At 38.5% G+C, this 24,241-nt stretch overlaps 1 protein-coding gene across 1 annotated transcript in view; it reads right to left on the reverse strand.

Moving 5' to 3' along the window:
• Nucleotides 1–2,274: 2,274 nt before the first annotated feature.
• Nucleotides 2,275–24,241, reverse strand: part of LOC146450249 (uncharacterized) — an 85,385-nt gene continuing 63,418 nt past the window's right edge. The window contains exons 2-5 of the mRNA XM_085100572.1: nt 19,935–20,315; nt 10,543–10,777; nt 4,284–5,560; nt 2,275–3,229 (exon numbers count right to left, since the gene is read on the reverse strand). Coding sequence (XP_084956698.1) covers nt 3,029–3,229; nt 4,284–5,560; nt 10,543–10,777; nt 19,935–20,315 — 2,094 coding nt within the window. The 3' untranslated portion in view covers nt 2,275–3,028. The remainder of the gene's footprint in view (nt 3,230–4,283; nt 5,561–10,542; nt 10,778–19,934; nt 20,316–24,241) is intronic.

The following is a 24,241-nucleotide window of genomic DNA, read 5'->3' on the forward strand; positions in this document are numbered from 1 at the left end:
GCTAAGATCTTCTTTTCCCGCATAGTCACAAACCCCGCAAGATTACCTTTGTATTAGGAGGCTCGTGCACCGTGCTTAAAAGGCTACCTAGCGACCAATTGTCCATTAATTTTTTCAGTCAAAGCACTAATTTAACTACTGCTTATTTTCGACCACCTCTCCTACTACTCCTAAGCTCAACGACAGGCACGAATGATATATCTTAAAATGCTTTTTTTACGCTGAACTGAATTCCTCGCAGACGTTTTAAAACACTTAAGGCAAGTCCAAGTATACGAGGTACAACCTCACCGAGACAAGCATTCAGTGCAAGTTTTTTAACCTCAAGCTTATCGAGAAGCGTAAGAGCTGTGCACGTTTGTGCTAATGTTTTGCTGAGTGGTGCCGAGCGAAGGAGACGAACATTATGGCCGCCGCTCGTGCGGATTTCATAGATGAACGTTTGTAACTGGAGTCCCCGTAAATGCGTAAAAACATAAAGTTAAGCCGTCTTCTTGAGAAATTTCTTCGATCGGTTTTAACCTCTTACCGCCAGGATTTCAGTACAAGCCATTCTGAAATTTTTGAAGGTAACCGGTTGTTATTGTTGTTGTTGTTGTTAAGTTTATGTGATCTAAATCGTAAAATCGTGGAATTTTTCTGATTGTAAAGGAAACTTCAGAGATACGTACCATTAAATAGTGTCATACCGAACTTTGTGGCTTTTATTGTTGTTATATTGAGATGGCATTGTTTGGTATTTCTTCCTTTTCTTTTTTTTTTTTTTTTTTTCTACATTTTTCCGAAGAAACTTTCGCTTCCCGCCGAAAAAAAATTTAGCTTAGCGACACCTGGGGCAATCGTTTTCCATATAAGGTCAAACTACGGTATATGAGCTGATAACCGGGATTTAGTGAACCAATCAGAACGCTAGCAATGCAATATCCGAGGCTGAGAATTTAATAAAAGTTCTTATGTATTCACTGGAGATTGGGTATATTTAGGTATTGAGAAGGTATGAAAACAGGACAGTCAAGTTTCCTCTTTGAAACGAGTTTCGAAGAAAGAACAGTGCCGATCGATCTACGTCTGCTAACGAAGATTTCCCGCCAGAAAGCTCTAAACGTATTTTGTTGTTGTGTGTCCCTGCTATATCCAGCCGTTTTTTTTTTTCCTCTCAGTAATTTTTCGAGATATTGGAATTGCTATACATTTACAATCGAAAAAGATGTTTCACATCAGATTTTAAAATGACTGTGAAAAGTCCCCGAAGATCTTGGACCGGAGATCCTCAGCACATATTGTTTTCTTAGAAAACATGAAATCCTCATAAAACAGATAAGCAAAAATAAATGGTATATTATAAAACACACTATAAGACGCACTGTATAAAAATAGAATATGTAGAATAATAGTTAAACTATCTATTGTAATTATATGTAAATAGCTTTGATTTGTTCCCCTGAAATTCTGATATAAAGCAGCTATCTAACCTAACATATAACAAAATAATCTATTTAATAAACATTCAACCCTATCTTTCTTACCGCTCTTTAGAATGTTGTATAGCCAATTAAAAATTAAAAAAGTCTTGCACCTGTACCCAGTTCATTTCTTTGCTGAAAATATGTTCATTGTCCTTTGTGAAAAGCCAATTGTTATCCCATAAGTATTTGTCACATTGAAGGAACCGTTGACAATGTCCTTGGCTTCACTTTTGTGGTCTAGGAATTCCTGGTAGGACTGAAGGCGCTTCACAATCGGTTGGTTCAGCTCGCGCCTCCTGACGCTTTGTTTGTGGTCTGGATCTTCACTATCTTTCTATTCATCTCAGTTGCTATTGTTGTTGTTGCTGTTGCTGATTCTACCTGGTAAATTAATTTAGTCTAGCTCAGATATTTTCATTGAATACAACTTGTTTTGAAATGTCCTACCTCTTATATCAGACAAACAATAACTTTGAAAAAGGCCACTGAGGAATCAAATTCACGGTAACAGAAGTAAGTACGTAAGTGATAAAAAAAAGTAGGGAAGGAAGAAAGTTTGACCTAAGTAAGTTAGGTGGCTGGCTAGCCAGCCAACTAGGAAGCAAGCTTGCTAGCAGGAGGCAAGGAGGCAAGTAAACAGTGTAGTTTCAAAAACAAGGTGACAAGAAAAACCCATGTAATTTTCGTCTAGACCCAACGAACAGAGAAGAGAAAGTAAAACCGAAAAGAAATAAAATAGAAGATAGAAATACGGTAGGTTCACCGATTGTAAAACTCGCAATCTAAAATATCAGAACATTGCAAGAAAAAACTACCTATACGAACTACATAAACTACTAAAATCTGTTCACATACTATTTTAACGGTCATTGATAAAAAGAACCAGTACCTATAGTAAATTAAACTGCCAACAACTATTTCCAAAACACATTCCTCCTAAAAACTATTTACACGAGCTACATTAACTACTAAAAGCTTCCAAAAAATCTATTCTACCTCTATTTAGTCAACTTTAGTTTACCACATTATTTTCAAACACTTTGGTTACAATTGCTCTTAAATGTCCTTCAAAGCCCATTGACCTATCAAATGGTCGATAAAACACCACGTGCAGTGGTTGTAAAACCCGATAAAACCTCTTCCTTATTAGTATGCGGTGTTTGATGTTTTTCTCGAATGCCAATTTCCAACGTTCACAAAAGCATCATTGTTATGAACTCTCTTGACACACGCTTTTCCAGGAATGTTTTTGAAGCCGTTCGAAAAACTCGCAGGATGTGTTTTATCGGGTCTAAATCCCGATAAAACACTGCTGCTCGTGTTCTAAACATTACTAAATATGTATCAGATAAACATCCTGTGACTTACAAGAAAACTACTGGAAAATAATTAAAAATACTACAGATATCCATAGCCTATAAAAATTGCTACCTAAAAGCTACTGTATTTACAGGAGTAAGAAATAGAAACTACTAAAAACTATGAAATATTTTTTCTATAAACTATTCACAAAAAAATTGGAAACAATTATTAAAGAGACTTACAAGTCATTTGATATGTAATTATAATGTTTCCTGCTCCAGTTCCTCAATAATCTCTTCCATATTTGGTCTCTCCACAGGATCTGTCTGGAGGCACCCCCGTATCAAGCCTCTAAACACACGGTTCTTCACAAGCAGTACTTGCTCTTCACGCCTTTCAGGATCTGGTAGTTCCCGGATGCACATTTCGCAGAGAAGGACACCGAAGCTGTAAACATCAACCTATAAAAACAAAGAAAAATGTTACTTATCAGTTACGAGTAAAGCACAGCTGTAGTCAACTTGTAAAAAAAAAAAATGAGCTTTTACCTCACGCTCGCATCGTCTTTGCAGCGAAAGAAAGTAAAAGCGTAAAGAACGTAAAAATCACGAGGCTTATAATCTGGAAGAGACTAACACCCAGGGCCTCGGGAAGGACAATGAGGAAAAATGACTCACTATTGCCCAGGGAGGATTGATAGTGATGGAATAGGCCATTTCAGAGTAAAGTTGAATCACACTACGAAAGCGAAGCCAAGTGCAAAGCTATTCATGTCAAAATTAGTTTTGTTTGCATATGAATGAAAACTAGTTTTCATGACAAAACTATACACAAAGCCTCGCTTTTACAATGAGGTTCAAAGCATCTCGAAAGTCAGTGGCCTTTTAACTGACATTATCACTCGGTGGAATCCATTAGCGTTGTGCTCTTCTCTGTTTAGCAAGCACTGGCCTGAAATTTTGATATATTACAAACAAACAAACAAACAAACAAAGTATAGGCGATTTGAAGCTTGACGATTAATATGTGTCAGCGTTTGAGCTAATAAATTTTATAAAATTAAAGCACAATTTTAAAAAATCTCCGACCCGGTTTTCGAGGTGAATGCCCGCTACCGATCATGCAACCACGGAAGTTTTTGTAAAGTTTACTGTAATGACTATGCAAGTAATTCACGTTGAAAAGCCACGCTCAATTTGCACTTAAGGTCGTGTAGTGGGTATAGTTTTTGTTTTATCCAAGAAATTTGCTTTCACACTTTTCTACGTTTGGATAGTTTACTAGAAAACTGAGCGGTTACATGGGCCTTTGTGCGAAACACGGTCAAAAAGGTTTACATGAGCGTAACCTCAAATAAAGATACCTATATAAGATTTGGCCTAATCAGTGACCATCGGATTAAAACAATCTTGGAACACTGCAACCATTCTCCAATAACATTCAAGAGTCTTATAATAATGCTTCAAATTTCAGTGCATATTTAAATAAATAAATAAATAAATAAATACCACTAACCATGGCTGTTTGACTTGAAGAAAGTGCTTCTGGCGCGCTGTAAATAAAAGCTCCGGGAGCCACTGTCATGGTCTGCTGCACAAACTTAGCGGTACCGTAATCTGACACTTTGCCTCTCCACTGGTCACCCTGTCGCCATAGCAACACATTAGCACTACTGACATCACGGTGAATAATAGGAGAGGGCCTCTTTTGGTGAAGGTAGTTCAGTGCTCGGGCTACATCCAGAGAAATGACAGTGATTTCTGTTTCAGAGAGTCCACGCTGCCCCAACAACGCTCGTAAACTTGTTTCCATGAGCTCAGTGACAAACAAAGGGCTTCCCTCATCATTTGTTGCTCCAATGAATTGCAATAAGCAAGGATGGCGGCATCTTGAAGCAATGTTCATTTCTCTCTCGAACAAACGTCTGTTATGGGGAGAAAGAATCAACTCATGTATCTGTTTCACAGCTATACTACAGCCGCAGTATGTTCCCTCGAAAACACTTCCCCAGCCTCCCTTACCCAGGCACTTGTCTGTCACTTGAATTTGATTGCGAGAAATGACCCAGTCACATGTTTCTTGTTGACGCTGTTGGTTCAATGTTTGCTGAGCTGCTGCAAGACTCAACTCAAGTTCATTTGTCTCCCGTTCTTTTACTCTCAGCTGTCTCTCTAAGGTGGAAACGCGTTGCTGTATATTAGACATTTCTTCATCTTTTTCTCTAATTTGCCCTTCAGAGATTGCCATCCGCTCCTCCATCTCTGCCCGTTCTCTTTGTGAGTTTTCTTGTTGTTGTTCTTTCTCTATCAGCTGCTCATGTAAGCTGGCTTCTCTTAAGTCTTTCTCTTGCAACTGTTCTTGGCAATTTGTCAGCCGCTGTTCCATCGCTGTCAGCTGCCTTTGTGAGTTTTCTTGTTCTTGCTCCTTTACTCTTAGCTGCTCAAGCAAACTGTCCTCTCTGAAAGCTCTTCCTTGCAACTGTTCTTGGAAATTTTCCAATTCTCTTTGTATGTTGTCTCTTTGTTCTTCTGTCTGTCTTAGCTGTCGGATCAAGTTGGCTTCACGTTCTTCTTTTTCTCGCGATTGTTGCTCCATCTCCTTCAAGTGCGAGGTTTGTCGCTCCAACTGCTCGTATCTTTCTCGTAACTGTTCTCGGCAATTTTCCAATTCTCTTTGCATGCTATCTATTTGTTCTTCTGTCTGTCTTAGCTGTCGGATCAAGTTAGCTTCACGTTCTTCTTTTCCTCGTAATTGTTCTTGCTGTTTTTCCCCAGCATGGCTTGTTGAGGTTTCTGAGCAATTGAAAAGTATGAACTCATAAGATGTTTGTCACAGTTTTGAGTGAGGTATTTCCCTTTTGGTCACAAGTTACTCCGACGTTCATCTCTTAAAATCCAGTTATAAGTTATTGTCACCGCAAAATTGTCAGTATTCCCCGGTCTTAAAGTTTAAAGAATATTAACTTCCACTTCTAATAATCTAAATTGGTTTACAAAAAAACTACATGGGTAATTTTTAAAAACAACTCATAAAACTTTGGAAGCGTTATTTTTAAACAAAAGTTGGTGAGCTGATCATCCATGCCAGACCATCAGACGTTTACATTCTTACGAATTTTACATGAGAATACAACAAAACAATCCATTTCGTTGGTTTTTTAATGATGAGAAGAACAACCGAAAAAAAACAAAGAAAGGAAAAATCATTGTACTTGTCACCTAACCCATCTGTGATGCTGACAGGATAAGCCAAGAAAAACTAGGTGACAACATAGATTTCCACAAAAACACCTTGCTGGGTCTTAAACGTACTAGTCCTTGGAAGAAAAGAGATTTTGGACATTCTAATATTTGTATTTCCATGAGGAAGTTTCCTAATCTGATACGAGCAAATAAGATGTTGAATTACCCCTGTGAATCGTGAAGGCTCTTTTCACTCTTGGGATTTTTGTGCAATTTTTGTCGCATTCTATTGATGAAACTTTGTCGCGCTCAACTAAATTAAAATTTCTAAATCGTAAGCTAGTGATTTCAGCACGGCTTATCGCCGCCATATCGTAGGTGTTTCCAATATGTTTGAATTGATACAAATTTGCTGGACTTATCAGAAAACGTACAGCGATAACGTACTGAAATTGCAGATGGTTTACACATGCAATTTAAAGTGACAGCCTTGCGCGAGAAAAATTGCAGATTAGTGCGACAAAAGTTGCAAGAAAGTTGCATGTGTAAAATGGGCCTTGAATTAGGACAAAAATCCGAAAAACTTCACTCGTTTTTCAAGGAGCCTCCGAGTTAATCGAAGCGCAAATGAAGCATGCGTTTCTTACATAAAATTACACGAAAGTATTCCGAAAATATGTCAAAGAACACATTTGATTGGCTCTCCGTTTCCTAATTAAAGTTTTACCCATGCACCCTGCTTAGGTTAAACTAAAGTTACATTCTGTTATTTTTGATCATCCAGACGTAAAGGTGGCTGAACAAGAGGGGCCATGTTGCAAGGACATGTCGCAGCGACATGAAGCCGCGACAAAACTCTCGTGATGTAAGCAGGGACATGTAGCTGGGGCAAAATTACAGCAACCTTATAAATATATACACACAAGAAAATGTTGCGAGGACATGTCCCAGAGACATGTTGAAGCGACACGTCCCCTCGTGTGAGGTGATACTTTATTTTCGTGCAACACGAATCTTGCTACAATTTTTTTACTTTCTGGGACAAAACTTTGCTTGAATGCAATGTCGCTTCGTGTGCACAGTTGTGCAACATATTCACGCAACAGAATTAACATTTCAGCCAATCACAGACAATGGCCAGAATTCTTTACGCTTTCGCGGCCATCGATAGCGGAGCTCGCTTTGATTGGGATCGAAAGAGAAAGCTTATTATGGTTTTAACGATTTTGAACGGAGAGTCTGTGCCGTCCATGGTTGCTTCGCCGAGAGGTCCATTTTACACAGTTTTCAAGAAGTTGGCAAAAACCCATTTTACAGTTGCGCACCTTGGATTGGAAGGGAGGCTGGTGTGACCTTGATTTGATACATACCTCGCTGCTTTTCATATGTTGATCATGCTGTTCTTGTGCTAACTAGTTTGAATTTACATATGAAAAGCAGTGAGGTTTGTATCAAAACAAGGTCACCCCCAGCCTCGCTTAGAATCCAAGGCCAGGTCACTAAGTACACAACTGTAAAATGGCCTATTGAAGATACACCACGCAACCAGCGATAACTTCTGAATCATCAGCTAAGGGAATGTCTGGACTTTTTTCGATGGCCGCCATTTTGCTTAGATTATAGAGTGCATGCTGGTCATAGTTAAAACTAACTTGCCGCGCAAAGTCAACTCACAGGAGGGGATGTGTCTTTGCTCCCACTCTACAGGCGTTCAAGATGGCCGCCCTTCCTGTAGTTACATCCTTGCAGGCTCCTGGTTACCAACGCAGACTATAACACCTGTTTCCTGTTCCTGTCTATACACCTGGATTAGCTTAAGCTATCTAGCTTTATTACTTTAAGACTTGAGACATGTCCCCTCCGCATTTTCTTGTGTGTGAGATCGATGCCATTTTGTCCCTGCTATATGTTCATGCTACAAGTCCCCCCTGCACGTCAGTTAGTGTGCATAGCAAGCGATTGTGTCGCTGCTACATGTCACGGTGACATGTCCTTTCAACATGTCCCCTCGTGTTCGGGGAACTTAAATTTCTAACAATAGTTAGAGGAAACAGAGAGGCGGTCACGTTACCAAAATAATTAACAATAGTTACCATTGTCTTAATCCTAGACAAACTATAGTTAAGGGGTAGATGTGAAGGCAACCAATTAATTGCAATTGTTGTCACAGAAATTAACAAGTTGTCCCGGACAGCTTTGTGCGTCAATTTCTGTCAAAATTGTTGCGAACAAATCCATTTTTATCTTTTCCGAAATTGCGATCTGGGCCTAACTGAGTAAATGTGATGAAGGAAAAATTATTTCTAAGCTCTTAAATGCAGTACTTTAAGGAACTGATGTTTCTTTGTCTAACAGAAAAAAAGGCACTAAGTTTGTATTTCTCTGACGTGGCACGTGACGATGCACTTCTGTTTGTAGCCATAAGATCGCGCAGGACCCTTGCTCTCCATATGTATGTATTTATTGAACAAATGTTGATGACTGATTCCGACAATACACGAAATATTCATGACAATATTTTTTGCCGTTTCAAATAATTTATTCAATGCATTCTGTTTCGGCGTGATAGTAACTACGCATTTGCATGTAATAAAATTTTGACGTACAAATTAAGAACTCCCTGTGTATCATCTCAGAAACTTAGAAAATTTACGTTTGAAAGTTTGTTTCATACGGTATTTTTTGACGGGTAATTAATCTTTTTTTCTCTTTGAAAGTAATTCCATTGTTTCTGCTTGAAACAGGAAAAGGTGAGGACGTGTACGGGATTGTTATAAATTATAATAATCACATTCACAGCTTCAGAAAAAGCATAATGTTGAAATATATTATTGACTCGTATGACTGTCGGAGACGGAAAATCAGCATATTTCCGATCTAAATTTTGGTCGCAGATACAAAATTTCGGGGCATGATACATGAGGGAGGCAAAGTTAGATGATTGTATGTACCATTTATACTGATAGTCGCGTATTAATTAGTTGTTAGGGAGCTTAAGCAACGACGACGGCGACGGCAACGAGAACGCCGCAAAACAATAGGTGTAATGAGCAAAAACAATCGCTCTGCACGTGCGTTTTACATTTTGGTACATTTCTTTGCCGTCCTCTGCAAAACAACAACGTAAAATGACCACAATTAAGGTTTTGTGGAGAACGTGAACGCAGGACGGTGAATTTTTCATTTTCTTTCTTAACTTGTACGCCACTCGTACCAATTTGGTTCCTGGACAGTTCACCATTTTTGTAAAAGTTGAGCGAGTTGAAATAATCGCGAAGTAGCACAAATGAAGTAAAGATATATTTTCAAGTGACGTTTTCGTTAACGTTGCCGTCGTCGTTGCTTAAGCTCCCTAGTATGACTTGGTCGCACGCGTTTTTGCGCTTGACGCAGGGTTCTGATTTGTTCATTGTGTTGTCTTGGGTCTGCTGTGATTGGTTAGAGTAATTCCTTATGTTCTAGTAGCTATTTAGTAAGCTTACAACGTCACGGTAATACTGATGCGCCTGCAAAATGACAACCATGATGTAATTACATTATCTGCCAACATCCCCAGAAATGTTCAGCGCAATCGTGATTGATTCGGGAGGAAACACCTGACACAGAAGGTTGGCTTCTGAATTTATTCATAGGCAAGGGTCCTGCGTGACCTTAGGCAAATTTTGTTTTCTTCTAAAGCTTCAAATCCCTGCGGTTTGACGGTCAATTTCGCTCAAACTTACTAGGGATATTGGCAGACAATGAAATTACACTTTGATAGTCATTTTACAGGCGGAATCGCGCTTTGTTGTAACATTTTGAGCTTCTAAAGTTAGAATAGCTGCAAAGTAGTTTGTGTCCAAGCACTAAACTTGAGAAGCGTCCTTAGTTACAGGATCCTATTACCTAATGGTAAATCATAACATCTTATGTGATGTGAAGGTAGCAGATTTTGCAATTTCAAGACTCATCAAAAGTTATTGGCTACTAAAGGAGTAAAACTGTGGAATTTAGACTTTGAAACGTTCTATCCTTTTTTTACTGGTTTTTCCACGATTAGATCACGATACATTACTCAAAGTCTACACCCCCCCCCCCTCCCCCCTGTGTATCATTTTTCGATCAGTATAGGACATTTCCACTATGGCGTCATTTTACTACCACTACCAGAATCCTTCTGGTTTTTGTTCTCTCGTGTTAATTAGAGCTATTGTTCTTTGCTCTCCACTGGGATTTCAAAACTTAAATTTCAAAAGAGAAATGAAGTGAGTTTTGGTAGTTGTACCGCGACGAAAGCTTGGACACAATACTGCAGCTTTTTCCGTCTGCGAAAATTGTATAAGTCAATAATGTATTCAAAATCGTGCCCATTGAGTCAAAGCTGTGAATATAATTATGATAATACGCGATATTTTGTTGTGCATTAACGTCCTGTAATTGTAGTCCAGGGAAAAAGAGATTTTATTCTGAATTGCTTATCAAAAATGTTGGTTTTGAAACAACGAGCTCTTAAACGTAAATAAATACACCCATTCACAATGAGAGCAGGGATCCTGCGCGACCCTAACGGGTAAAAACTATTTTTTATAAATGAATTTAAAAGGGTAGTTTACCTGATGAGCAAGCACCATAACTTAATGACTTTTCTAGAGGTTTATCCTTGCGGATTTGTTCCTCAACATTCTCAACTTTCTCAGATGTCCTTGTACTTCTAGCATTAACAGGGTTCTCATCAAAGTCTTCCTCTGATATAACTGTTTCAATGGGTACAAAGAGTGCACAATCTTTTCTACAAACAAAAACTTGTCTACCATGATGCTTGCCAGTGCCGTATCCATCCATCGTGTCCTGTTTAACAAATACACGTAAAAACACAATGTACGCCGAAACTATACTGCACATGTGCTAAGACATCGCTCGCAACTTTATTTGACTCTTTGGAAGGCGGGAGGTAGAACTGATCTAACATAGACACTGAAGGTGTCCACAGACTGCATAAATTGGCCTGTTTTTAAGAGTGCCTGACTGTAACTTTCGAGAATCGCTGGCCAAGCTTGAAAAATCGAAACTCCTGATAATTTGCCTGAAGTTTACTTTTGGGGAACTATCTTCGAAAATATTATTTGAATGTTCTGGAAATTTATAGTTTTCGAGAATTTTGGAGAAAACGAAATTACTGGTTTTACCTCATTAATTATGCAAAAATCTCACTCAAAATTAGCCAAGTTCAATACGCTTGTGTTGAAACAGTACGCAACGCTAGAAAACGAGGTCGGTTTTGATTAAGAGCATTACTCACCCACTTTCTACCAATGGGACCTATGTAAACTTTTGTAGAACTTTGGAGGGTTTATGGCTCTTTGAAAAATTGACATTTTGAGGACTTCGCGATGAGGTGAAAATTGAGTAAGTTTGAAGGTTTAAAATGCGTCTTGGTATGTCAGATATCGACTCGAGAGGAACATTGTGATGAAGCTTGGGTCTTTGTCTTTAATAATACGAAATAAAAAATCTGGGCAATCAATGCACGCGCTGACGAAAACCAAAGGTAGTGAGGCTTCGTTAACAAATTTGCATAATTCACAACTGTTGAGAAAATGCTTTGTTGTGGCGACTCGGTGAAAACATTCACCCAAGCTATCTTCAAATGGTCATTTTATCTCATATTGCATTTGCCTGTTTCTCTCTCTTGTTTAATAACGTGGTAGAAAAGATCTGGACGAAAAAAATGTGTGTGATCGGAAAAGAAAATATTCGCCAAAATTTGCATAATGCAAATCTCCCAATAAATCTTTCTGCAAAGGAATCTAATTGGGAAGGTTTTGTTAAGAGTCTATTATAAAAGGAGTCAAAACAACGTTTAATAATCCGATTTCAACAAATAATTGTCGAATCTTAACCTTTAAATTTATATAGTGCCAAACTGATGATCGCTATTGCGTTACCTGCGTCACGTCAATAGCTGATGCCCACAAACTAACTTGTGCTGCAAAATTGCCATTTACAACAACTAGGAAAAAGACCTTTATTTACTGGCATATAAGCGGTTTTGCGAAAAATTACACGTTCACATGACACTGGAATCACCTTTAAAAAATACACGCTTGTCAAATGAGTGCGAAAGTTAGACATAGAGTTGGTCAAAGTGAATATTATTAATTAAATTTAAATCAAGCTTAAAAATTATTCGGAGATACAAATAAAGTTACACTGGTGGATTAAAAGTGTTCTAAAATTATTTACAATAAAAATGTTCCCAACGTTTCGGTCGCAATCACGGACCTTCTTCAGGGGAAGTGAAAGAAAAATTATGCAAAAGCACAGTTATAAACAAGACGCTAATTAAAATTCAGGATATGTGTCATTTTTTCTTGTTTGCGAGAGTCAAGTGTAAATACTCCTTGGGGAGTAACGCCCCGTCGGCTCGATTGGGTGGGTCTTTGGCGCAATTAATCTCCCAGGCCTCGAGAATCTTTCTTTGGTGCCAATTATTGCTGGTCCTGAGAATTGTGGCCTCATCCCACGCGATGTCGTGATTTGTTTTTATCACGTGGTCTGCAAGTGCTGATTTTTCGCCTTGTCGCCGTGCGACAGCCTTTTGGTGTTCGCTTTTTCTTGTTATGAATTTTCTCTGCGTTTCGCCAACGTAACTCTTGCTGCAATTAGCACATGGAATGTCATAAACAGGATCACGAGTATCTTCTTTATCCATTTGGTCTTTCGGTTTTGGAAACATCTTGCTAATTGTCTGATAGGGTTTAAATGCCACTTTGATGCCATGGTTTTCCAGAACTCTCTTAATTGGCTCAGAGGTCCCGCTAACGTATGGAATTGTGCTGTACCCCCGTACAGATTCCGCAAGGGGGGTTGTATCTTTCACCGATGGTTTAAAGTTGCTGGCATCCAGGATGAAGCGCTTGGGGTATCCATTGGACTGCAGTGTCGATATTACTCGTTTTCGTTGTCGATATTACTCAATCGAGCCGACGGGGCGTTACTCCCCAAGGAGTATTTACACTTGACTCTCGCAAACAAGAAAAAATGACACATATCCTGAATTTTAGTCAGCGTCTTGTTTATAACTGTGCTTTTGCATAATTTTTCTTTCACTTCCCCTGAAGAAGGTCCGTGATTGCGACCGAAACGTTGGGAACATTTTTATTGTAAATAATTTTAGAACGCTTTTAATCCACCAGTGTAACTTTATTTGTATCTCCGAATAATTTTTAATGTACCCACCTGGTGACAAACTCAGCTTCAATAAATCAAGCTTGTTTACTGGAATGCTTTTTCAAATAGCTTGTCCAACCTTTTTCGGTGGCCTTCCAAACAATAATCACCCAGAAGCGGGTCAGTGAAAAAACCCTCTCTGTTCGTGCTTTTTGATACTGTACCTTCGCAAGTGACTGAAAAACAATGTCAGCCGGCACGCCATATTTTAACGTAATTACTGGTATGAAATAACGCACATGTACGGATACACGCTTGAAAACCTGAGTGCCAGTTTCCGTTTAACAAAATAATACTCATTTCTTCCTACAGTCCACATTGGCTGTAGGGCATGCATTTATCTTTGTCGAATGTCAACAACAGAAACACGGGTATCTTAGTGACACTGTATACGGTCGTATACACGCAATGTCTACTGCGTACATCGCTGGTAGCCAGTGGTAGCCCAAGCTCTATGAGCGTTCAAGAGACCTTTGTTTGACCTTTGTATTGTCACGTTGTAATTCGAGTGTCACGATGAGTGTTACACAATGGCGTAAATTATAAGGGCTTGTATGGGAATTTACGAGAGTGTTTTGGAGTCGAGGGCATAAATGGAACAAAAATGGCTTACCTTGTCTCTTGATGTCTTGCTAGTGTTTGTGTGCCATATTATGGCCATTTCAGTACAATTCCAGTGGGTTTTTAAAGGTTTGCTGAACATTTTCCTCAATTTATATCCTGCTCTATATGTCCCCAAAAGGTTTGTTACTTCAGTAGCAATAGTATTCTTTGAAATGATTGCAGCGTTAACAAGGAGGACAGTATAAAAGACTGAAGAGTCGCGGACAAAGGACTGCGGACAGCGGACTGGGTATAGGTGGACTATGGACTACGGACTGGGTTTAAAGGAGAACTGAAGTATGACAACCATATCTTTCCTGTATTCATTTTCATTAAGTTTAAGATGTATAAAATCAAGTTTCGGTAGTTATTTTTGTCCCTTTATTGTTGTTTTTGAGAAACAAAACAAGGACTGGGAATAAAATAGTGAGGATCGACAGTGCAAACATAAAATCTTGCTTTATCTCAGCGAAACAGCTGGATTTTTAATACGCGCTGAAGAGAGTCCGGCATTTTAGTTTTGTAGCATTCATCTCAGGGTTCGATATGATGAGAACTTGCTCTTTCAGTGCAGATTAAATGCGCAAAAGGATGTTTGATGATCATTGACCGTGATCAACCAATGAGGCCACGTGCACAATCATGTAGATGTCGTACATAGACATTTATGACCCATTTATGCAGTAGACATTGCTGAGATACCCGTGTTTCTGTTGTTGACATACGACAAAGACAAATGCATGCCCTACAGCCAATGTGCACTGTAGGGCATGCAGTCAGTCCGTAGTCCATAGTCCCCCTGCGTTAGTACCTCTTTAATACCCAGTCCGTGGTCCACAGTTCTTCGTCTTTATACCGACCACGTTTTTAACGTTGCAATTTATTTCAAAGAATACTATTGCTACCGAGGTGACCAAGATTTTGGGGAAATATATATATAGTAGGATACCGTATAGAGAGAGGAAAATTTTCAGCGAACCTAAAACCCACTGGAATCGTACTGAAATGACCAAAATATGGCACACAATACCTGGCAAGATATCAAGGAGACAAGGTAAGCCATTTTTGTTCAATTCATGCCCTTTACTTTTGGACTCCAAAACACGTTCGTAAATTCCCATACAAGCCCTTATAATTTACGCCATTGTGTAACACTCATCGTGACATGACAATACAAAGGTCAAACAAAGGTCATAGACCTTGTGATGTATGCAGTAGACATTGCGCATATACAGTGTCACTGAGATACCCGTGTTTCTGTTGTTGACATTCGTCAAAGATAAATACATGCCCTACAGCCAATGTGAACTATAGGTATAAACTGAGTTATTATTTTGTTAAACGGAAACACACAGGTTTTGAAGCTCTGATATTTCATACCAGTAATTACGTTAAAATATGGCGTGCCGCTTCTGACCCGCTTTTGGGTGATTATTATTTGGAAGGCCAGTGAAAAAGGTTGGACTAGCTATTTGAAAAAGCATTCCAGTAAACAAACTTGATTTAATTAATAATATTCACTTTCACCGACTCTATGTCTAACTTTCGCACTCATTTGACAGCGTGTATTTTTTAAAGGTGATTCCAGTGTCATGTGAACGTTTAATTTTTAGCAAAACCGCTTATATGCCAGTAAATAAAGCCAGGTGAGGTCTTTTTTCTAGTTGTTGTAAGTGGCAATTTTGCAGCACAAGTTAGTTTGTGGGCAATATCGACAGCTATTGACGTGACGCAGGTAACGCAATAGCGAGCATCAGTTTGGCACTATTATTTAAAGGTTAAGATTCGACAATTATTTGTTGAAATCGGATTATTAAACGTTGTTTGACTTCTTTTATATGGAGGGTTTCGCTCAAATAGACTCTTAACGAAACCTTCCCAATCAGATTCCTTTGCAGAAAGATTTATTGGGAGATTTGCATTATGCAAATTTCCCACCGCAATTTGGCGAATATTTTCTTTTCCGATCACACACTTTTTTTTTGTCCAGGCCTTTTCTACCATGTTATTAAACAAGAAAGAGAAACAGACAAATGCAACATAAGATAAAATGACCATTTGAAGATAGCTTGGGTGAATGTTTTCACCGAGTCACCACAACATAGCATTTTCTCAACAGTTGCGAATTATGCAAATTTGTTAACGAAGCCTCACTACCTTTGGTTTTCGTCAGCGCGTGCATTGATTGCCCAGATTTTTTATTTCGTATTATTAAAGACGAAGACCCAAGCTTCATCACAATGTTCCTCTCGAGTCGATATCTGACATACCAAGACGCATTTTAAACCTTCAAACTTACTCAATTTTCACCTCATCGCGAAGTCCTTAAAATGTCAATTTTTCAAAGAGCCATAAACCCTCCAAAGTTCTACAAAAGTTTACATAGGTCCCATTGGTAGAAAGTAGGTGAGTAATGCTCTTAATCAAAACCGACCTCGTTTTCTAGCGTTGCGTACTGTTTCAACACAAGCGTATTGAACTTGGCTAATTTTGAGTGAGATTTTTGCATAATTAATGAGGTAAAACCAGTAATTTCGTTTTCTCCAAAATTCTCGAAAACTATAAATTTCCAGAACATTCAAATAATATTTTCGAAGATAGTTCCCCAAAAGTAAACTTCAGGCAAATTATCAGGAGTTTCGATTTTTCAAGCTTGGCCAGCGATTCTCGAAAGTTACAGTCAGGCACTCTTAAAATTGTAAAATAAACTGGTCAACTTTCAGACAGAAGCACAGCAAGTCTTGCGCTCACGCTTCTTTAATTTGGAGGGGATTCAAACTTTCATATGCAGTACAGCTCAAAAGTAAGTTACCATTTGCGTCTCGTTTCGCGCGCTACGCGAAAAAAGTATCGCACGAGATTCACTGAGGCGAAAATTATGGCATAATGTACGAGCGATTTATTCTCTGATCTCGTGAATCCTTCGGTAGGCATGACTTTCTGCAATAAGCTAACATTTTCATCAACATGCAAATTATCAATTCTCCGTGAATTGTTGGACACCGTACCCTGAGCTCCATCAACTACGGTTCCATCTCAACTTTATCTTGCCAAATTCATTGGAATTCTACAATCAGGTATAGAGTGTGTGCACGACGGCCATGTTGGAGGCCCGAAACAATACAATGATTTTCCTTTGGGAAATATATTCTATTTTTATGCAAATATCTTCTATTGCTTTAGTCCTCCAACATGGCCGCCGTGCACACACTCTATTGGCATTTTAGTATAAATCTACTAGTGTTCTATCACGAATGCCGTTCTCTGATTGGCTACGCTACTCGCTATCTATTTAAGCAATAGACCGCACTTTCCAGAAGTTTACCAGCGTAATAAAACCACGCGGGATGTTGGGAGAACACGAGAAAGCTTGTAAATCACGAGCCGCAGGCGAGTGATTTACAAGCTTTTCGAGTGTACTCCCAACATCCCAAGTGGTTTTATTACGCTGGTAAACTTCTGGAAAGTGCGGCCTATTGCTTTTATGAAATAATTACTTAGACAAAAACACTTAGAAATCGGCGCTTTTTATTTTGTAACTTGATCAAGTTGTTTATTCTCTTCAAATTCATCAGTAAGGCGGGAGAACCAATCACAAATCGGGATCTATTTTGAGCATAAACCTGTTGAATCGCCGAAGGACGCATCGCAGTTTGAGCGAATGAATGAAAGTGTTTTTTAAGTTATATTACTGTCTAACTCTCACAAAAATGTGGCTAAAAAAGGTTAATGCCTTGGCGAAAGAATGCTTTTTATCAGCAGATAGCAGTTACTGATGAAAAGCGGACAGCGGCTTGGTGAGTGAAAAAACTGCACTTGTTTTGAGCTTGGCCAGGTCTTCTTTTTCTATTGCTGGTTTGTGCATGGTGTTTTGCATGCCTTCTTGCTTAAGCTGTTTAATTTTGGCGTCAAGCATTTGGTTTGAGAGGACAAAACGTGGGTCGTGAGTGAACCTTATTCCTAAACTGTGTGGTGGTGTGTTTAGATATCTCTCAATGCCATTTCTTATTGACAGAAGAGTCGCACGGCTGTAATTTTCGCCTTCTTTATTTCTTGCTTCGGCGTAGAATTGCCTCAGATTCCTGTCCAGCTCTTCGACCGCCATTTCCGCCAGACTTACGCCAATAACCTTTTGTTTACTCCACTCTAGGTGAACAGAGAAAGAGGAATTGTGATTTGAGCAGTTAATATCAAATACCTTGTACTCGGGTTGAAGTCGGTTTTATATTGTTTTAAACGCTTCAAGTTATTTGTAAACAACTTGACTTTGGCATAACCTTCAATAAATTACAAATTTTGTACTGTTTATCAATACTGTTTGAGCCGTTTATTTTATAAAATAACAGTTTCAGTGAAAAGCCAGGCTAAAAGATTATTCATGTAATTAAAACCAACCTGTGAATATGGAAACTGCCCACTGTGTTGCCTGCTTGGTTTTTTTGGCTTGTGCATTTTCGACGATCGAGTCAAGTTTTTCGTTTTCCACATCGGCAAATCTTCTCTTTTTGCTCGACCTTTCTTGTTCTGCCTCAGTATTTAAGCTCTCCTTTTTAGAATTTGGCTCCGAATTTTTATTGTGCGGTAAAAGCACATCAAAGCCTGACAATATGTCGAAGTTCGGAAAGTTTTCGTCGCGCTCGTCGGAGATTATCGAGAAATCTCCAGCGGGAGAGCAGCGGGAGTTTACCGGTACAATAGTACATAGGTTTGGCAACTCTATTGACCAATCAGAACGCGCGTAGTATGCTAGTTATTTTATAATCTGTGATAGATAGTGAGTAGCGGTTTTCAACAAAATGGCGGCCGCTTCGTCGCGTTTTCGAAGTGTCTACGATGAGGAAATAGATAATTTACTTGTTTAGTTTTTACCGACTAGTAGATTTATACTAAAACAATTAGATTATTCGCTCTCGATTTCTATGCGTGATAGCTGATTCGGGCTGCGCCCTCATCAGCTATCACGCGATAGAAATCTCGAGCTCATAATCTAATTGTTAATTAAACCTTTTTCTGTCATTTCTATTACTAAAAGTAATCAGCTATAGGGTTGCGTTCAACCCTTGCACTATGCAAATTGAACAATGGTGAACCCCTTTCCAATTCAATTTGACATAATTCGTTTTAAGCTTTATTGTAATATTATTTTTATACAGCTTTTCTTTATTGGTAGAATCCTCATCTTTACAGAATACTTGAATTTTTCTTCCGAAATTAATACCCGCCTTTTAACCGGAGCGCTAAGGTAGCTTGTGAACGGCGCGCTTTGAGAGAAAGAAATCCAGTGTAGTCATCACGCAATTCCTACGGCAAATTAAAATGCTGAGAAAAAAAATGCATAAAAAAAGTTAACACGCAGAGAAAAAACTAAATTTTGAGTATCACGGAGATCTATTTTCCGCTTTCCCTCTGATGCTCCCAGTTTACAGCGGTTACCAATAACACGCGACCTGCCGCCTTCAAACAAGTCCGATAAAGTTGCGTTTTGGTGGACGTCAATTAAAGAAAAACCAGCAAAATTATTTTGAATTTTGACACGAATTCAAGGCAACCCGGCAAGAAAACTGAGAATTTTACCCACTAAGAGTGAGAAAGGCTTCATAAAAATTGATTTCTGAGTTGTAGTTGTAGGCATGCTAAGATAAAACCTGCAACATGAGCTGGTCCCCAACAGAAAAATAACACTGGTTCCCTAATTGACGAGGCTTCAGCGTAGGCCTCGGTTGAAGCGGTGTCTACAAAGACGACAATTCTAAGTTACATACATGTAGATGTAGAAAGACAACAGATTCCTAAATTGAAGGAAAAGATATAATACGATGAATATGTAACACTTGGGGGAAGGGAGGAGGGAGAGACATACATGGAGAAGCAATTGCTTGAATGACATTGCCAAGCAGGACGTAACATGCGGTTATGTTTTCCAATAACAACAGACAAAGCTGACAAAACACAAGATTGCCGCAGCAACACAATAAATACAAAATAAGTTAATTATGCTAATCAACTTACCAGTTGCAAGAAAACATTTGTCCACATTTTGCCATTACGCCTTTGGCTTGTATCTTGGCCAGTGAAACTTACAGATACCTTTATAGGGTAACTGCTTTTTAATAATGTCATGTACGCTTCATTATTTTAGTGCTGTGCGTTTGTTTAAATCTTTTTAACTTACCAGTTCTAAGCCAACGGTTGTCCGCTTTTTTCCATTCCGATCAGTATCCTTCCCTATATAACGTACACATCCCCTCACAGGGCGATCGTTTTTTAAGAATGTCACAGCCCTTTGATTAATTTTAAGCAACTTCTCATTGTCACCCTGAGCACAATTTTCTTCATTCTTCCCTTTCAAGAATGATGGCATAACAGTCTCCTTTACTTTGATTCGTGATGCAATATTACTTGAATGACTTTCTGCCTTTTTTGAAGATTTTGAAGTGGGATCGCCTCGTGGTGTTAATTTATCAAGTCCAACAAACACACCCGAGTCTGCTGGACAAGTAAAATGTCGTATGTTTCTAAAAGTTCCATCTGTTGTCCCTTGACCTGGATTTTCCTACAAACAAAAAAAAGAAAGAAAACATTGAAAACTTAATTTAGCTTTACATTTCCTTAATATAGTACATTGTGCCTTAGAATTTTTGTTGTTAATTGACTGATGAACTGACTGACTGACTCACAAAAATACACATCCATATTAGTACCTACATAATAAATCAAATTAATTACTGGTATGCACACTGTGTTTAAAATACTGTGTACTCTCTGGAAGAGTAATATCCAGACAGCATGGTGAAATTTTTTGACTGAATTGTGAGATGTTTTATTTAAAACAATCAAAGACAGCTCAGTTTTTTAGTCTTCTTACTTTGACTAGTTGATTTTGTTCCTTCCAAGACATACTTGGATGTGTGCCCTGGTTTTAAATGAAATAAATTAAATTGCTTGAATGGCTGGATTGCCTTCAAAATATTTTCAAGAAAACTAAAAAATATCCAAAGTCTGATGGGGAGAAATTGCAACAGCAGGGTGAAGCTCTAAACCAAAAAGTGTAGTGTATATAAGTGTAATAAAACTGCTTTTAACTTGCTGTATAAATACTGTAACAGAAGTCTACACAGCACGGAAACCAAAATAAACTACTTAACCATTTAAAGGACCCTAGTCAGCCTCCGCCATTTTCGATGCCATCGAAATTACTGATATTGCATGGTGAAGCGAAATCTTATTGCTTTACTGTAAGTTGTGCTCCTGAAAGTAAGTTTTATTATCTTTAGTAGTTTCTCAGTGATTTCGTTCATTTCGACATGCTCCGAATTAAATATAATAGCCAAACTCTCCCATATAAACAAAAACAAAGGCGTGGCTGACTAGGGCCCTTTGACCCCTAATATCAAATAACATTTTCTCCTATCTTGTCCATTATTTTTTTCTTATAAAAGCACTGGGGAGAAGTTATAGCATTGATATCAAAAAGATAATTTTGATGAGCACTAATCAGTTACGGCCTAAAGGGTTAACAAAGTTCTAGTTTGTGATTTGCAAACTAAAATGGCAGCAGTTACCGCTGTTGAAAACAAATTCAACAAGGTCCACTATACATTCAAGCCAGTAGGGTAAAAAACATAGCAAAATCCTGGCATTTTAATTTCGTTACAAGTAGGGAATCACAGGTTTGGTGTATAATAGTCTGGCTTAGGGAAAGAAAGTGCCTGAGATGAGAACTGTGGTGTAGGGCATGCAAACACTGGATCAGTCTGTGGTGAGTTGCTTACATTACATTCCATTCTATTCCATTCAAAGTACAATTATCACAATCAAAGATAAGAATCTTTGTATTCACGTTTGTATAGTTCCAATACTCAAAAAGAATAACACTGCCAAGCTTAATTAGTTACAGTGGAGCGATATTATGGAATAACTTACCCCCTGAACCAAGAGAAGCAACATTGCTTTGAGATTTTAAGAGAAACTTTCTTGGAAACTTTTTATTTCTCCCTTGATTTGAGATAAAGGATCTGTTGATATCACCACAAGGCCGATAGTTTTAGGACACATTTAATACACAACGGTAACGTAGCGAAACTCTCAACAGAACAACCTAACGCAGATGGTGATGCGAAGATAACAACAAACTCATTACTTCATGTAAACTAAACCAATAATAACAGTCCATTGTACGGCATAAATTATCATATGTTAACAATTTGAACCTTCATTTTACATGTAGTTAGTTTAAGTTAGTTGGTTAGGCGAATAGCATGATCTATATTTACTTGCATAATTTTTGTTTTTCTGTGTGTTGCTTAAGGTTTTGTTTAGGGCAGCTATAAATACAGTTTCATGCATGCTCAGCTCTGCAGTGAAAGCTGTTGACGTGTGCCAATTGGCGAGCGCTCAAAGACTGAGAGAAACAAATATGGCGTTGATAATCACTTTCCACTTTATATGGACAAAAAATTGCCATTAATTTTTTTCTCTCTAAAATCACCGCATACCCAGGAACGTTTCTGTACAATCTAGATGTATATCAGATTTAAGACCTAAACCAGAGATTCCGACCCTCCCATTTTGGCCAAAAACCTCCAGTTTTCAGTGATTGTTTCCACCCTCCAGTTTTTGATCAATATTATCCCCTTTTTGGTGACTTTCCTCTGACAAAGGGAGATAATGTTTCCCCTTCTTTAACAGTCTTTTTAGCACAATCCTTAGTCTTTTCTCTGTGTTATCTCGGGCTTCTTTTACTTTCTGGGCACCTTAGCATGAGCCTGCGGTTTTCTGGGCACAGTAAGGTACTGGGATGCCTCGACTTCGTGCATGGTTCAAAGTTGTTCTAGTTCGTTTTTACTGTGTGTTTAAAACTCTACCAGGTTATCGAAAACAATTAATAGTTTATGATCTCAAAATACAGGAAGTGGCATCTTAAAGGCCTATATTTTTAAAATTTTTCTGGGGGGCATGCCCCTGGACCCCCCTAGTGGCTCATGCCTTCACACATCCCTTTTTTTATTTCAAAGGGTTGGAATCTGTAGTTTTACATCCTAAGAAATCAAACCTTATTGCATGTTTTTGACCTTCACCGTTACAACTCAGTTGCAAACAAAAACTAAGACTGAGTGTATTTGTGACTTTCAAGGAAATGCACCATTTCATCAAGAACTAGTCATTAGAATTTCACAAAATTTGGCAGAGGAATAATTCAGAAAACAGGGAGGTGGTCTATTGCAAAAAGGAGGATTTTTACCAACAAAATTTCAACTAATTAGGGGCCCGTTATAAATTAGATGTGGGGGGAGGGCTGGTGCATTTGTGTTTTGATATGCGTGTTTTTGAAGGACCCTGCCTGTGATTATTGCAGAACAAAATGTAGCCCCCCCCCCCCCCCATAAATTTATATGACCCTACCCATTCCCTCCACACACACATATAAGTACATTTAGATTATTCGATGATTCAACTGATATCAGCAGATGTAAGTATAACTATGATTGATGAAGCAAGTGCGGAATCTCTTACGACACAAGTTTAATGCAAATCAAATCAAATGGTTAATAAGAATGGTGGACTAAGGTAAAGTGACATAGAAAGCTCTTGCTACAATAAAATACTATGTGAAAGGCTTTATGGAAGCAGCACATGAAGTAACTGATGAGCCAATTGATGAAGCAACTGATGAAGCAAGTGAAAGCTCTGAAGATGGTGACTGAACATTTTCAAATTTAGGGAAAAAAGATGTAAGTAAGTGACTTGGCAAAATTTGAAAACAATCCTATAATTCTGTAACTTCAGATAAATGTCCCTTAACTGATGCATTTACATTGATTTCCTTTTGTACAAGTTAGAAAAAACTCTGATTGGTCAATAAACAAAAGGACCCTGTCAGACAAGGTTAAAGTTAGAGTAATTAAAGGGACACAGTCACCTTTGTGACCGCGCTGACCTGGACACTAGTTTTGTCAATTTTGAAAAACGTCCACCGTAAGCCGAAATCAAAAGTACGCGTCGAATACATCTAGAAATCCGCTTCAATATTCCCAGTGTTTTATTGGATTTTCAATTTTTTTACTGGAAACCTGTCTCTGAGTATGCTTTTGCTCATCCCATGGTATTATTGTATCATATTTGGTTAAAAACAGTATGGATCGCGTCTCCAACGGAACATGAAAAGAAGAGGTGGGAAACGTGAAGGCGCCGGGCGGAAGAAATCGCCTGCGTTGACCAATATAACGAGAGACATCAATCAAAAACACTGGAGAACAAATCTCCATTATATATATTTGGAAAATCGCATTTTCTCAACCTGGCGAAAGCTTCGTCCGGAGGGAATCTTCGTAAACGATTCGAACTTCGCGTCATAGCTGCTTGGTTTGGAGCTCAGACGAAGACAAGCTTCGGTACACAGTCGATTATCTCCTCGACAAGGAAAACCTCTATTAGAACCTTGTTTTCTACGGGTCGAGCAAGCGTTCTTGTAATGACATG

The sequence above is a fragment of the Pavona decussata genome, unplaced genomic scaffold (assembly GCF_977016875.1).
Source record: "Pavona decussata unplaced genomic scaffold, jaPavDecu1.1 SCAFFOLD_470, whole genome shotgun sequence".
NCBI lineage: Eukaryota > Metazoa > Cnidaria > Anthozoa > Scleractinia > Agariciidae > Pavona > Pavona decussata.